The sequence below is a fragment of the Corvus cornix genome, chromosome 3 (genome assembly GCF_000738735.6).
Source record: "Corvus cornix cornix isolate S_Up_H32 chromosome 3, ASM73873v5, whole genome shotgun sequence".
NCBI classification, from domain to species: Eukaryota; Metazoa; Chordata; class Aves; order Passeriformes; family Corvidae; genus Corvus; species Corvus cornix.
In genome coordinates this window covers 26986272-27002038 of record NC_047056.1, presented here as the reverse complement: position 1 = coordinate 27002038, position 15767 = coordinate 26986272, and the positions used below count along the sequence as shown (strand labels likewise).

The 15767-nt window shown below is 36.4% G+C and overlaps 1 protein-coding gene across 2 annotated transcripts in view; it reads right to left on the bottom strand.

Moving 5' to 3' along the window:
- PRKCE (protein kinase C epsilon) overlaps nucleotides 1–15767 on the bottom strand; it is a 285568-nt gene that overhangs the window by 92066 nt on the left and 177735 nt on the right. For both annotated transcript variants that reach the window (XM_010393699.2, XM_010393697.3), the window contains exons 4-10: nucleotides 15555–15589; nucleotides 14063–14148; nucleotides 12233–12365; nucleotides 9298–9440; nucleotides 8017–8113; nucleotides 6331–6545; nucleotides 4903–5076 (exon numbers count right to left, since the gene is read on the bottom strand). In XM_010393699.2, the coding sequence (XP_010392001.1) occupies nucleotides 4903–5076; nucleotides 6331–6545; nucleotides 8017–8113; nucleotides 9298–9440; nucleotides 12233–12365; nucleotides 14063–14148; nucleotides 15555–15589 (883 nt within the window). The remainder of the gene's footprint in view (nucleotides 1–4902; nucleotides 5077–6330; nucleotides 6546–8016; nucleotides 8114–9297; nucleotides 9441–12232; nucleotides 12366–14062; nucleotides 14149–15554; nucleotides 15590–15767) is intronic.

Genomic DNA, 15767 nt, shown 5'->3' with positions numbered 1-15767 from the left:
TGTATGTGCATATATAGCAACACAGATAAATAAAATATTTAAATTAGGTTTGAATATAAATGTATATAAATGTATATAAAAAGGTACCATAATAGAAACAGTATAAATAACATCACTCCGTGCTTACCCACCATAATATTCTACCTTTTTACCATAGTTAACACTTATCTTTAAGAAACCTTTATCAATAATTTTATATTTAAATTGTATTAAAATATTTTAGCATTAAAATAGCTAAAAATACAGGGGTTAATTTAGTCTTTTGTCTCACACATACAAATCCAGTGAAGCAGGGATAATAATGAACAGAATTGGGCCCTAAAAAGTTCTAATTTGACACTAATCAGTAATAAAAGGCAATGCAAACTTGTGTTAAACTGATTACACCCATATAGCAATATCTGTATAATGGCTTTAGCTGCTTAGCAACAAAAGTACAAGAATACCAGATAAAATGGATTATAAGATCTGATTAGTCCCAGATGAATGTAACAGTGGCAAGTCAGTTAGGTTAATTTGCACTATATATCATAAATGACACTCCTCTGAGCTATAATAGCAGAAGACACTTAATTTTTTCTGTACAAATACACATAAAAGAAATAAGACTTTATTTAACCTTACCAATTACAGTTTTGGTCACACACTACAGGGATTCTTCCTAAATTAACTTAGAAAACATGACTTAAAGAAATCGTAAGTATGATGATTCTCTTTCCTTTTTGTGACTTTCTTACAAAATAACTCACTTTAAAAATGGAACTCCATTTTACACCTTTCCATTGGACTTCCAAAACCTTCTTGGAAACATTTAAATACAAGCCACAGTGGAAGGAAGACTAATTACTCTAGGTTTTTAGAGGGGTCTGATGCAGACAGAGGTCCAGGGATTTTTCAGAGTAACAAAGAGATGTCATGAGAGCTGAAATGGAATGAAACACCCTGAATTTCAGCTTTATAAATGCCAGACTTCTAGCATTACTCAGTGTGTGCTAGACAGCAGAAAGGAACAACACCTGAACCACAGTACTCACAATCTAGGATAATGCAGCAGTACGCCACTAGGCAGCATGTAACACTTAAGGGATCAACATAGTCATCCCGGGTCACTACAGCCTCCTCTTGATGCCCTTGTGCCACATCACATGGCTGATCTCTGCCTTGCAACACCAGAACACAGGAAAGAAGTGAATGGCCGTGCAGGCCAGCCCAGGAGCTATGCTATGGATAGATACACTGATTTAACATCGCAAGGAGGAGAAATGTTTTCATGGGTGGCCTAAGTCTGACTGTTCACCTGTAGTAACTGACTTTCTCTACCCTTTATTTAACTACTTATTTCCTCTAAGAGAAATGCTGTAATGTTGACTAAGGCCCCTTTGCAAGTTCTGCAACTCTATCATTCAACAGGAACATTTTTGTGCACTAAAAATACTCTCTACTACGTCTGTTGAACATAGTGTAACGAAAAGAGAAGGAGAGCACTATTTTCAAACCTATCTAATTTCATGAAGTTCAATAAAAAAATCAAATGTCAGATGTTAAAAGCAGCAGCTCTGTAGTCTTCTAATTTTATAATGAATTATCATAATAAAGCTTTCATTGCCTTAAATAATTTAAACCCCATTTTATTTCTTAGGTATTTATTAGGATAATTCATTATAAATTACAGGGTGTGCACATAGATGTGTATGCATCTCATGGGGTAGAGGTCTAGAAAATTTTAAGCACTTACAAGGAAAGCTGACAGGGGTGTAGGAGGAATTAAGTGAAGCTACTTATATTTTCTAGACCTTTCCATAAAAAGCACTTTAATTCTCACAGTTCAGAAACATCCAACTGTGAATGAAGACAAGAATGTCTTCAGAGAAAACATGTCTAGAAACATTTAAGTCCCCTTTGTCAGCCACCTGCCTGAAGCATTACCAATAAAACCTCCTGTTGACAGTGTTCCATAGTTGATCCCTGAAGCAGGGTATGAGCTTGGAAGGAAGAGGACACTGAAGAGGGGAACCGGGCAGCATCAGATTACTGTCAGGTAAGATACCCCTTACTGAAAAATCAAGGGACCAACACACAGAAGAAGAGAAAGAGAAGATTGAAAACAGAATGGAAACAGTAGCAGTCTGAAAATGCCCTATGTTTTCTCAAAACCTTTATTGAGAAAACAATACCTACACAATGAAGTCCTGAATATTCAAAGATGATGATAAGCAAAAGTCACTTATTACAAAAATGCTGTACCCTGTATGCCAGGTCTTGGGCAGGTTTCACCATGGGAGTGCCAAATACAGAACACAGTAGCCATCGTTCATATTCCCACTGACAGAGCACAGGCAAAACCCAACTCAAACCTCGAATATGCTGAGAGACCAATGACCATACTCCAGCAAAACAAGAAGGGAAATGCTGCCATAGCGTAAGAGTGCTGAAAAACACTATCCAAAGGTGACACAGTTTAGAAGATATGCCCCAGTAAAAGAGTTAAGCTCCTTCCACATGAAAAACCAGATCAGCTGAGGCACTGCTGTAGATTTTACCTTCTTTCTGATGTGTAGGACTGGGCTGTGGAGATTATACCTCAAACTACTGCAGACAAAACATCCTGTATCAGCTTTGCACGCTTTATCCCAAGCTTTGGAACTCTCTCAACTTCCATATCACTGAAGAAGATTTCAAAACTATTCCAGAAGTACAATACTTGAATATAATTTTTTTTATATGTATCTAAAATGCTGATGGGGGGGGGACTTATTTTTTGATGGGCTTAAAGCAAATTAGTTTGATAAAAGTTTGCTTTTGTATTAAGGAGGAACATAAGAAGTATCAGTCCCAAGAATATTTCTTTAAAGTAAGGAAGTTAGATGGAACTGTAAAAAGAAATTAGAAATATAGGGCTAAAACCACACTAGTGTATAAAGTATGTTGTTGTTAGCCATGATTTGGCACAATTTCTGAATTCCAAAATAATTTAAAATATTACCCCTTACTTGTTGTGATAATAATAGATTCATTTAGTAAATGACACTAATGAAAAGTCTGCTCCATGTAAAAAATAAATAATACTGAAATGTACTTACTGTAAAAAGCATATTAGGCAACTTTTCTACAGTGTCTTCAGCTGATTACTGAAGGAAAACACTGCAGCATATAAAGTCAAACTTCTACATTTGCATTTTTGTGGAAGAGGAACAAAGTAAGTAATCTCATTACATAAAGACAACCTCTGAGTGCTTTGACAATGAATACCGAGTCAATCTTCCCATTAAGTCAGGGTGTATATGACAAGTGTGCTCTACTTGAAATATAAAATTTAATTCCAGCATGATCACTTCAGGGACCAGTTCTGCAAAGTACAGCCGCCACGGCATGGCACGCAACCATGGCGTAAGTAACCATACACTACTGGGAAATACACTTAAAACCCATTGTATTACAGCCCTCATCTCAATAAAGCTATTTTAACCACAGACAATGTTTGCTCAAGCAAGTTTTTCTACCTGTTTTTCTACTGAACCTGAGAAAATAATTCAGTGACTAATTTACTTGGTACGTTTTCATTTGTCGCCATTCATAAATAATGTATAGTTTTAGTAAACATATTGCTTTTGCTTTTTCATATGTTTTGGTGTTTGGTATATTTGGTCCCTTATAAAGAATTCTTTGTAAATTGTTCATAGGACATGCTCAGGAAAACCCTTCAACTTTTCAACTGTGGATTTTTAATTTGACTAGGTATCACTAGGTGTAGTTTTGATTGTTTGATAAGAGACACTAGCCTATGACTTGTAACTATAAACCACTTCAGTATGAATTCCTCTGAGCTCAAGAAAAGCCACAAACTACAGTTTCTGATCTGAGAAGAGAGAAGAATCTTTGATGAATAGCTTTGGAGAGCAGGGAGGTAGGGAGAAAGCATGGTACAAAACAGGGAAGAGCAGGTCAAAAATACAAAAGGAAAGGAATCTCCAGGAAATCAGAGTAGTAGCAGGAGAATCTTCTGTCATAATTCACTGTATGTAGAACTGATCTTTACCAATGTTCTGCCACATGATTCACATCAGGCTGCTAATACACTTATTTACACTCTAGGGAGTGCACTAAAGGTCCCTTTCTGTTCACAGAGTTTATACCTCACCCCAGTACAATCTTTTAATCACTTCTTTTATCTGAAATAACATGCTTATTCTAGTCACAAATTTTAAAATAATATGTTAAAACATTTTAAGAGCATGTTCACACATATAATAAAAGTCTGAATGTGAAACACCCTTCACAGACATACACGCCTTCCTGGGCCACTGCTTTGTGTCAGCTTCAAAGCATATAAAATGCTGGCACATTTTCACCATTTTAAGAACTGTATAAACATATTACTTGTTTGCTGTTTCCATATTCAAACCACTATAATCTTGATCCTACTAGCCATTTTCCTACGGCTTTCCCACCGTGCTATTTATCTTTCCTGACAACTTTGCTAGATGATCTTTTAGTCACAGCTTTTCTGCAACTCTACACACAAGTATTGCAACAGTGGATGTTAAAAACATTTGTACTTCATTCAATAAATGATACATGCTATTAATGTACCAAAGAAGCACAGAAAATGGCACCTCGGTAGGTGCCAATCCACCTCAGTAGGTGCCATTTTTGTGTATTCGATGCATGTGGGGTTTTTTTACTTTTTAACTCGTTTACTGCCATCTCCTGGTACTTACACGGTAATAGTAGCTACACTTTTTAACAGCAGCCAGTACTGCTGTACAATACTACTGAAATGCCAAAAACTTACCAGAAATATTTTCAAAATATTGCTCCACTTCTTATGTTGTTTTCTTTTAGTCTGGAAATAGTGAATGTTATTCCTTGGGCAGAAACTAGTAAAAGACTCATGTAGCTTACCTTTGTCTGGAAGCAGCAGTAAAGTTGTGTTAAGTATGGATGTTTCCGTGCTAATGCCAGAATTCTCTTTTCTGTCATGGTACAGTCTACATCATCATCTTGAAGTATGACATCTTTCTTCAAGACTTTCACTGCATATACTTCATCTTTTCCTTTTAGCTCAGCTAACATTACCTAAACCAAAGAAAAATTCTGTTTACATATGAACAACAAATGCCATAAATGCAGGGTTTCATACGAGTTTGACCGCACTGAAAATAGAAAGACAGTTACATACCTGCCTAAATCAAGCTGCAGTTTATAAAATAAAAAGTACCCCAATTTTAGAAGCATATACCTCTGGTATTCTTTAAATTTGAAACAGAAGGTATCTATTCTTTTTGTTAGTTAAGTATCTTAATGAGTACCTATTAGTGAGGTCTCAAAAACTAAACAAGGAAGGAAGTTGATGTAAACCAGAAATTTATTTCCCACTTTTATCTCCCACTTCTGGTAGTGAGATTTGAGTGTGATGGACTTTGTATACAATCTGAAGTTACCATTCCAGCTGCTTTCAAGTTGTTGATTTTAACTACCACTATTGTTTAAGGTTCAGGTCCTATACTCTGTTTAAGGTCAGTTCTGGCTTGGAGCCAGGATAATCTTCAGAGAAAGGATTAGGAAACAAGGACACAAAAGAACTGCTTCAGCCCTGTTCCCCTGCATGTGAAGTTCCCGTAATATCAAGGAAGGAAGAGTGTACTTCTGAAACAGATTCATATTTCAGTCCACCTCTTTGATTCCATGGCGCACTACAGTGTGGAAAGAAAATCTATAAGCCCTGTAAACAGAGCAAGGCCCCTTCCACCCTCACCAATTCCCTGCTGTGGGAAGGTATCTGGTGAGTTACAGCCCTGCTGCTTACACGGTGTTTTGGGCAGCTGTCTAAGCCCTGTCATATCTGAGTGGAAATGCTTCAGTTCTGCTTCCTCCAGCACTGAACACACCCACTGAGGAAAAACAAGTACACACAATGTTCTGTGAAATAAGTAGACTTGAACTGGGAATTATCAAGAAAGTGAATTAACCCCACAGCATTATTCCTGACCTGTTTCTTCCTGCTTGACCACAAGCAATTTTGTTGAACAGTTCATGTGTAACTGTATGTGTGTCTTCATCAGCCATATCCCAAAATAATGAAACACTGACATTTTGTTTCAAAAGACCAAAAGACTCAACCCTAGTTAACGAAGTGAGCTAAAGCACAGACAATGCCAGCTCATCAGGAGACTGATACTTTTGATCTGTTGGGTAAAAGAAAACCCTGGGGTGGAAGCACTTTCTGAATGTCAATATGAACATTTCCAAATCAGTACAGTCAGAACCACCTGTGAACACTAGCTAAAAAAAAAATAAAAGAAGAGAAGAAGGGAAAAAAAAGCTACGCACCTTGCCAAAGCTGCCTTTTCCTAAGACTTTGATGAAGTTGAACTCCTCAAGACCTATTCGCTTGCTCTGGGCCTGTTTGACCTCCCCATTTTCACCATTCTCCCCAGGTTTGTTAAGCTGGTTGTCTGTGGACGTTGTAGCTGTTGCTCTGTGTTCCTCTCCCCGATTGTCAAAAGATAATGCTTTCCTAATGTTGTTTTCCAGCTCTTTGATTTCTGTGGAAAGGTGAGGAAAAGTTAGCTTTAACCCATCAGAAAACCAGTTTATGTTAGTCTGTATCACTGTGGGAAGAGACATTCATCATCTCTGAAAGCTGTGTTTAAGAGCATTCTGTGGTTAAGAATATATATTTAGCAAACTGCTTCTCCACCTTACAGTAATCAGCCAAACCCCTGCTCTAACAGGAAGGGTGGCCTTTTAAAATGAACCTAAGAAAATGACATATCCAAAACTTGAAAGATAAGTCAGAATAGTAGCCAAATAGTTGTTTTAGTGACTTTGGGTGTTCCTGTACCACACAGAAGTATTTTGTTTTTAATATCCCTATCTTCCTGCCGCACTTACTCATCTTCCTGCTTAAGTATTTTAGTATTTTGTGTCTTCAAAAGTTCAAAAGGATAGTTGGGCATCCCAGTCCTTGAAGTCAACATGAATGGAGCATCTTATTCAGCTCCAGCTGTTATCAGACGCCTGCCAATAAAGTATTTGACCATTTCCTACTGCTGCTTCAAGCAGCAATTGTGTAGATCTGCTAAATGGTTCTGAAGGTTTCTCAGTGTTAAATACAGAGTCTCCTGGTGACTAACAGTCCTCAGGGTCTGCCCCGAGCTCCTGCATGGTACTTCTGCCTGGTGGCCTTGGAAGCAACCACTTTATTGGACAGCTACAAAGGTCAAATTAAATAGAAAATTTAGACAAATTCTTTGTTCTTATTTTAAACAAAACATCAGATATTTTAAAAATTATGATTTTAGGAAAACAGTGTCTGTGAAACCAAAAGGTTGACAAATTTAAGGTCACAGATTTCTGATTTTTAAAAACAATTAGATCAAAAAGTGCTGCTGACATACAAATTCTGTCAATCAGCTGCTCAGCTCAATGAAATCAGGTCATATCAGTGAAGATTAAAATACCTATGTCCAAATCTATGCATAAAAGAAACTCCTGAAAGGAAATATGGTTTTAAGAAGCCTCTAGAGACCACATAGACATGCTAGCATAGCCTGTCTGGATAGAAGTTTTTATTATTACAAATGTTCAACATGGAATTACAAGGACTCAATTTTATCTCAAAAACTTAGTAACAGACAGGTTTTCAGGTAAATGAAGGCCCTCTCTCAAGTTCTGTGTTACTATTTAAAATGTTCTCCACTCTTACAATAGAATATGTAAACTTCTTCCATAAATATATTTTGTTGACAAGGATCCATGTAGTAAACTTAAGATATTAAGATGACTGCTTTATAATTTTCCCCTTAAAAGCCACTTAATTTCACAGATTTAAATTAAATGAGAAGCAGGCCTTTTTAAAAAAGATTTTACAGTTCATAACTTAAAATGCTTAAATTTCTGGTGGTAACTACTTTGTTGATTTGCATCTACAGAGGCTAGTGTTCATAGATTTTTTTACTCCAGGAAAATGTGTAATGAAATATGTTAGATAGGAAATAAAAAGATATGTTTGACCTTGATCACATGGAGATGTTGGTGCTGACTTTGACCTATCTTCTTCTGATGATGCGCACCCTGGAACTGGTGGTTGAGTCTCTGCACCTGCAATTAGCTAAGAACAATTCCAAAAGAGGTAGTCAGCTCTGAGATCTTCCTATGCCATGAGGAAATTTAATTCAACAACTTTAGTTCATAAGTAGAAGTATGAAGGAAAGTGAAGATCTTCTACCCCTATGGATTCTCACTGGCAGAACCTCAGCCATACAGTAGATGGCATCACATCAAATAGAATCCATAATATAAAGAGAGAAAAAGCAGGCAACTGAAAGAAAAACAGGTCCTCAAGATGAAATAAATGTAGTATACATATCCAGTGAGTGGGAAAGTTTTGAGAAGCCACCATGAGTCTGTATTCAAATCTATCCAGTAAATACATTTAACTATGACATGTACCAGCAAGCACTGCAAACTACCTCATGCAGTAACAACATGACAACACCTTTACCCAGGAGTGTCAGATCTATTAATTCATTCTTGAGTTTCCTACATTTCTGTAACATTTTAAAACAGCATACAGGGGATCCCAGTGTGCAATAAGCAGGAAAATGAACAGAAGCAACTGTCAATGCTTAAAGAAATTATGGCAAAAATTGCCTATTTCTGTGAGCCCGATGGGTCTGTTGTGACAATCATGCAAACAGAGATACAAAGTGAGGGCCCATTCTCATCCAGGATACATATCATCACTCAGGGGTAACTCCATCAGCTTTGGATGTATTTGGGATGACCTGTGCTTTTTATTTCTAGAACAGCCTGGTTCTTCCTATAAAAGGCCTGATAACTCCAGAAATGTCACCTGGCAAACAGCTCCTCTTCATGAGAACCAGCACATTGCTTGTTTATCAGCATTTATAACACTGTGGAGTAGTGCTGTCTGCCAATCAATCAATTATCCAATGCCAATTCTGAGTGAAACAGGCATTTATGTTTTTAACTGTTGCCAGACATTGTCTCTGGGTCAAATATGCTTCCTCAAAATTAAAAAGGAGAAATCCTTCCAGAAATTATAGACTCGAGATCTGCAATGTTGTACCAGGTTAAAATCAATTTCATATCAAAGTTCAGAATAGATTATTTACACTTATAAAACAAAATTCAAAGTCTTAGGTCTCTGCTGACTTAAAAAAAAAAATTATTGCGCAAGTCATTTGAGGGGGATTGAACCCCAACTAATTAAGTTATAATGAAGTCATACTAATTTCATTTTTTAAATGTGACAATCCATCGTAAAATTACCTTTTTCCTCCTCTGCCCACTATTAGTGATCTTATCTGGAGTGACTCCAAGATCTGCTAGAACTTTAGCTATACCTCTAGCATCCACTCCACAGTTTGGTGCCACATTTGTTTCACAGCGTCGATGTACATTCATCTTGCAAACTGCAATGAAATAGAAAGTAATACCAGAAACTAAATACTATCTTGGCAAGCATTTGCTTTATCTAAATCAGATCTTATTTGACCTACCAATAACTTTTTCAAAGAAATACATTCTGAGTAGGAAAATACTTAGCTGGATTTAAAGGTATACTTCAATGCTAGTATAAAGTTATTAATTTGATTATCATTCTTCTGATATCATAATGTAGAATAGTATTTTCACACAGTACCCAGAACAGACATAGGAACAAATGAAAATACTGGATGATACTGTAACTCTTAAATAGAATTTGAATTAGAAGAAAAGTCCTTCAGAGCTTGGATTTTCACTACAGAAAGCACAACATTAAATCCTTATGTATTATTGCTTCTTACTCCATTTTACTGATGTGGATTAACTTCTAATGTAGGCAGCTGTTAAACTGACAGCACTTTAAGTTTTAATAAAAATTAAGGGGTAAATACCTAGTTTATTTAGATGGCAACCCAATTACTAAGCTCTTTCCCCTAAATCTCCTGAAACTATCATATTGTTATGAGGAGAAAAAAAAAAGGTTACTTTGCTTCCAGATTATGGGGCAGAGGCAAGAACACAGCTCCTTTAAAACTCGAGGAGTGAGGGTTTGTTAGGAGGAGAGGACATATTTTATCTGAGACTCCAGTGCCCTCTGGTGGAGCAAGGCATAAAGAGAGCACAGCTGCAAGCGTAATTAAATGCTAGATTAGTATCCAATTATTCAAATCCCTCACTTCTTTACCTTTTAGAGAAAAGCAAATTTTAAAAATGTATGTATAAAGTTATATTTCATTATATTTTTTATCAATGGAACTTTCACTGTACAGCCCCTAAGATAAAAAACCACATTTGCCTCTGAGACTAAACTCAGGCGCTGTATCTGGCCATAACCATGCACTTCAGAAAGCTGGTGCCTTTCCTTTTTAAGTATGTTTCAGCTGACAAGAAGAGCAAAAATAAATTGCTAAACATGGTATTTTCAATGAATGTGTATTCAGTGACAAAACCTCAGCACAAGTAAAATGTTTGAGCTAGGATCCATAGAAGAGGACATTGAGGAACCAAGCTGCTTGAAATAGCAAGCAAATTTTGTACAGTCCAACTTCATGCACATATTTTGTAAAAAGATGCACAGGAATAACCAGTGAAAAAACCCTGAAGAATAAATCTCTGTTATACACTTCTCATGATGTTAACAACCATGCTGGGCAAGGAAGTACACCTCTGAAGAAGGGAGTCATTCAGCACTTGTTAAAGAGAAAAAACCAAGCACAGAGAAAATGACATTTTCAGTTCAAGTGAGTTCTAGATTTCATGTAGAGAACACTGCATTTTTATAGACAATAATTTTATGAACATGTAGAAAGCAACACAGGCTCTCTGCACTATTGTTTCTATGCATCTGCTACACAGTAAATGCATATGTATGAGAAATAACAATTAGGAGCAAATGAAAAGTATGGTACTTGAGTTAGAATATGAAAAAGAACTCATATATGCCCAGATTAGGTAGAGAGACACTACAATTCTGGTTAAAAAATTCAAAGAGAAAAAAGCCCAGGTTTAATTGAAAAGTCTTCACTGACCGCATCTCCACATTTAGACAGCATTTGAGCAAAATCTTCAATAGCTGTAAAGTAATAGTACTTAGAGCCTAACATTTCCTCACTGCTCACTAGCTGGAATCACAAGGGAAGGCTTAAACTTCAGAAGTCTCACTGTGTATAACTTTGCTGTGAAGGAAATGTCTTCTTTCCCTTGCTGCTCAGCAACTTGTGACATGAAACATTAGGTCTGACCTTCACCTATAGTTATGTGTCATCTTAAATACTGCAAAGGATGCATTTCATAGATAGCATATTGATACATATATGTGGGACTCCATGTTTCTGCCATTGAGAGGCATACATAACATGAGTTTTGTACTTATGAAGATGGACCTATCCATTCATAAGTTATAACAAAATGGAAATGCTTATCATTCCACTAGGCACCACTTCCTAAGAATCTGATAATCATTTCCGTCATTACATCATTTCCTTCCACCCATTAATTGAAGTATTTTATTAACTATTTCTATAATATTACTTTACTTTGCAACTGTTTGTACTCTTTCCTTACCCATTATATAGATCTGCTTGAAACAATGAGATATGGAACCAAACACTTTTGACAACTAAAATGATACAAATGCACCTTCCAGCCATATTTTCACACACAGTTTCTGTACAGAGTACATAGTCCTTACATGGCAGAACATAATGAATCCTTTATTTTCTGGAATAGAGGGGCTAAGCAGACCATCCTACAAAGGATGATTTAGCTGGATATCAAAATACCTCATATTCTGGACATGGGCACACAGGACTGGTTCTACCTACTGTAGCCAATACATAATAGCAATTTTTTTAAAGGGAAAAGTAGCTGGAATAATGATGTTTAAAAAGTTTAACAAACCTGAAAACATGAAAGGCATATAAACTGAAGGGATGTAAATTGTCATGCTACTAATTTTCTGTTAACTTCTAATATCCTGTGTGGCAATAAACCTACACAGGAGTGAGTGCAAAATGTGTTTCTTCATGTCTGAGCTCTGCATTTGTTACTGACTGGTGTTGCCAACAGAGTAAAGGGCCATGTTCTAACCATGATGGAAATCCTTACATTGGTCCACTACTTATTTTCTATTCATTTCTGTACATGCAGACACAGTAACTTGAAGTCTTTCCGAGTCTACAGGTCACTCACAAAGAAAAGCTCTGAAGTGGTGCCTTACCTTTGCATTGTAAACCTTGTCTCAAAAGACCCCAGAGCAATGAACCACAGTGGTCACAGAAGGTGGGCACTTTGTAATTGTGAATGCTGAACTTGTGAGGCATGTTGACACTGAAACGCTGAGATCCCACTTGCTGAAAAAGGACAGCACAGCATATTTCATTTTAATTAATTTCTTTGCAATCAGTGTATGCTGAGGCTCTGCTACATTTTGAAACCACACAGAATTCAAATGAGATTAAATAGGTCTGTGCTTAGATGACCATGCCATCAGATGTACTCCAACCCCAGAGTTCTTTTCACTACTTGATCTGGGGAAAAGAGGGGAAGAGCTGCTGTTTTCCAAGAGATAAAGACTGAAGGCTACTTCCCAGTACTTTTGGGAACAACAAATACACAGCTATCAGGAAAGATCTCTAAAGTGGGAGGCAAGGAAGTCACTCCCAATTGTTTTAGGAGCAGGAGGCCAAACTAATACAGGACTAAAAAAAAGAAATATATCATAAACCCTTTACCTTTTCATATCCCACTCTTCTTTGGATTATGATAATGACAGTGATAACATGTTGTGTTCAGGGATTCCAAGGTATGATTACTTACTAATTAAAGGATGTCACTGGTAAGTTTTTATAATGGTCACTGCATTGCAGGAGATTTATTTTTATGTTTTTCCTTCCCTTTACTATTACCGCTGGCTTTTGTCCAGTGATCTAGTACCCCTTCTAAACAATGAGAATATCAGCGAAGCATGCAAGTCTCCACCAGTCTGGAGCCTGGGAATATAAACCTGCACAAGACTTTGTGTCTTCCTGTGAGTACTACACAAAACCAGCACTAGCCCAACACAGTCCTTTATCACAAATGTGTGCACATGATCATATTTTGGATGTAAAATACTGGTTGTGAACCAGATATTACAGAATGGTTCCAGTAAGGAAAATGCTAATGAATTGCATAGGAAAAATGAGATCATGAGTTAGTGCCTCAGTCAAACCCAAGTTGTAGCTGAAAGAACACGTTAAAACCACCCTGTTACATACAACTCCAATTTGTAACTTAAAGCTAGGCTTTTTCAATCACATGAATGTAGGTCTTTAACAAATAAAATTAAGAAATGTAGTTTTTCTGTGTGGCCAAGGAATTGTGATCACCCAAAGGCCACCTCACCTAATCCTATGGTGAAAGACAGCAGGCCCTTGCTGTGGCACTAAACAACAGGAGGGGGAGCATAGATTTGCGTTTCTGTTGAAGCACAAACCAAAAACTTCTGTGTAAGAAAAAGCATTCACTGTTTATACTTGAGAGCTAAAACTATTTAGAAAAACATAACTACATTTTGACAGTTTGGATGCAGTCTTTGTTGAGGTGAGACTTTGCAAGCAAATTCTGGTCAGTCTTTTATGTTGGTGCCAGATACCCACCCGAGCATCCCAGCTCTCCTATCAGCTGCTGATGGCTCAGCCGCACAAAATGCAGCCAGGGGAATGAAGGACCCCAGCCTGCTTCTTCTGAATTAAACTGACAAGACTTGTAGCAACTCAGAAATGGAGAGAGAATGTTAAAAATGAAAAGGAGTGGAAAGATCTCTCTGAAACTTTGAGCTCAGATGTTATAGAAAGTACATAAATTAGAATTAAATTTCTGTATGATAATTCCCATGTAAATGAAACTGTGATGGAAATCTAGAATTCCAAAGTAAATGCTACACCACAAAATGACCAGAAGGGCACAAAAAAGTCTGCAGCATCTATTGATTAAACAGAGGGGATGATACTAGTTTGAACAGATCAGACAGAATTTTATCTAGAAAAATTATTTTATAAACATTTACCTCATCGTGAGTTTCCTGTTTTTTTAAGCCAGCACACTTTGTTATTATAAGTTCATGGCATCTCTTGTGAACTACACAAGTGCAAACTAGAAAGACAAAAACAGATAAAAGAATGAGTTTTCATAAAGATTAATTTAAAGCAGAAGTCTGATCTCAGCAGACTAGAACTGCTGGAATTTTAAAGTGTGCAAGTGACTGGTGGTGACTTGGTGAGTCCTATGAAATAAGCTGGTTTACAAAGGCAGAAGATAATGGACTTTCAAAAAACCAAATAATTTTAAGATAACTAAAGCATACCTGCCAAATATCTCATCTATGAAACTACAAATTACTTTCTGAAATGTTGACTGCAATTTTTCTTGGTTTTTACATGTGTGATTTATTTATCTGATGAAGTCCATGATCTCCATGTTACATGAGACACAACAGCAAAAACAATTCCTGTCTAAAGAGCTTCCACAGGAAAACAGACATAAAGATAACTCATTGTAAAAGTCAAAAGAATAGAAAAAAAAAGAAGTCAAACATTCTTTCTGTAACACATTCTCATAAGTTGATAGCAGTAAAAGGTTTCAGGAGGCAAAAATGCCTTGCCAATATACATCCTGATTATTTAATCAATGAATAACATTTGCAGATGTGACAGATAAGATTAACAATTACTAGGTCTATCATACCACAGAATTCAAGATCATTAAACAAAGTAAAAACCCTCATAGTGAAGTAATGAATTTCACTTCCTCCAGTCATTGTTGTAAGAAAAAAGAAAACTAAATCAGAAGTCGAGGTACCTCTCCAGTGTGTTAATACAGTAATTCTTATTATAGCATCAGAGCTCTATGAAAAAAAAATGGCATTTACTTATTTACAATTAAATTTCATCAAGTCTTTTGTAACTAGTAATCATCACTAACTTGATGGTTTCTACTTGTTAGATGAGTACTAAGTACTAACACATCATCCCAAGAGGTGATTGCATAAAAAAGTAGGAGTACAAGATATTGAGTTGAAAAAATGGGATATGAAAATGAAGCACTTATGCAGTCTTTGCTATAACCTTCTCTAATGATGACCTCTATAATTATCTCATCTATTTAAATTACAGTCTTTGCAATTACCTGGAATTTTTAAACATAGAATCTTAAGCAGAATAAAGAGCTCTCAATTTTAAAATGCAAGACTTGAAAAATGAAGACGCCAACATCTGCAGATATGGTTCCCTAGATGGATATACATTACGAGGTATCTGGGATCTGATGTTCAGGGCTGTTAGCTGAGCTCCTACTTCATATATGACTCCTAAGACCAACAGTTTTGAAAAAAATTACTGCGACTTGTTGCAAAGATTGTATACTTGTTGAAACAAACTTATTCTGATCATCATGTGCTAAATCCTTAGCATCGTACATATACAATGCCTGACAAAAATACCTTATTACTTATATAACATAATAAATATATTTAAACTGTCCTTAAGTAGAATTTCTCTTACCTTGACACTGGTATCCCTGTTTTCCTATTACACCCCTGAAAAATAATAAAGTGTTTTAGAAAACAAAGAGGAAATATTTTTAAAAATGAAAACATTTTTCCCTTCCTTTCCTGGACGTGCACACGTTTAAAGAAAAGCTTCTCATAAGCAATCATCTGACAATTGCATGCCTAGACTGAGATCAGTTCAAAGTAGGAACATTTCAGCTGCTAA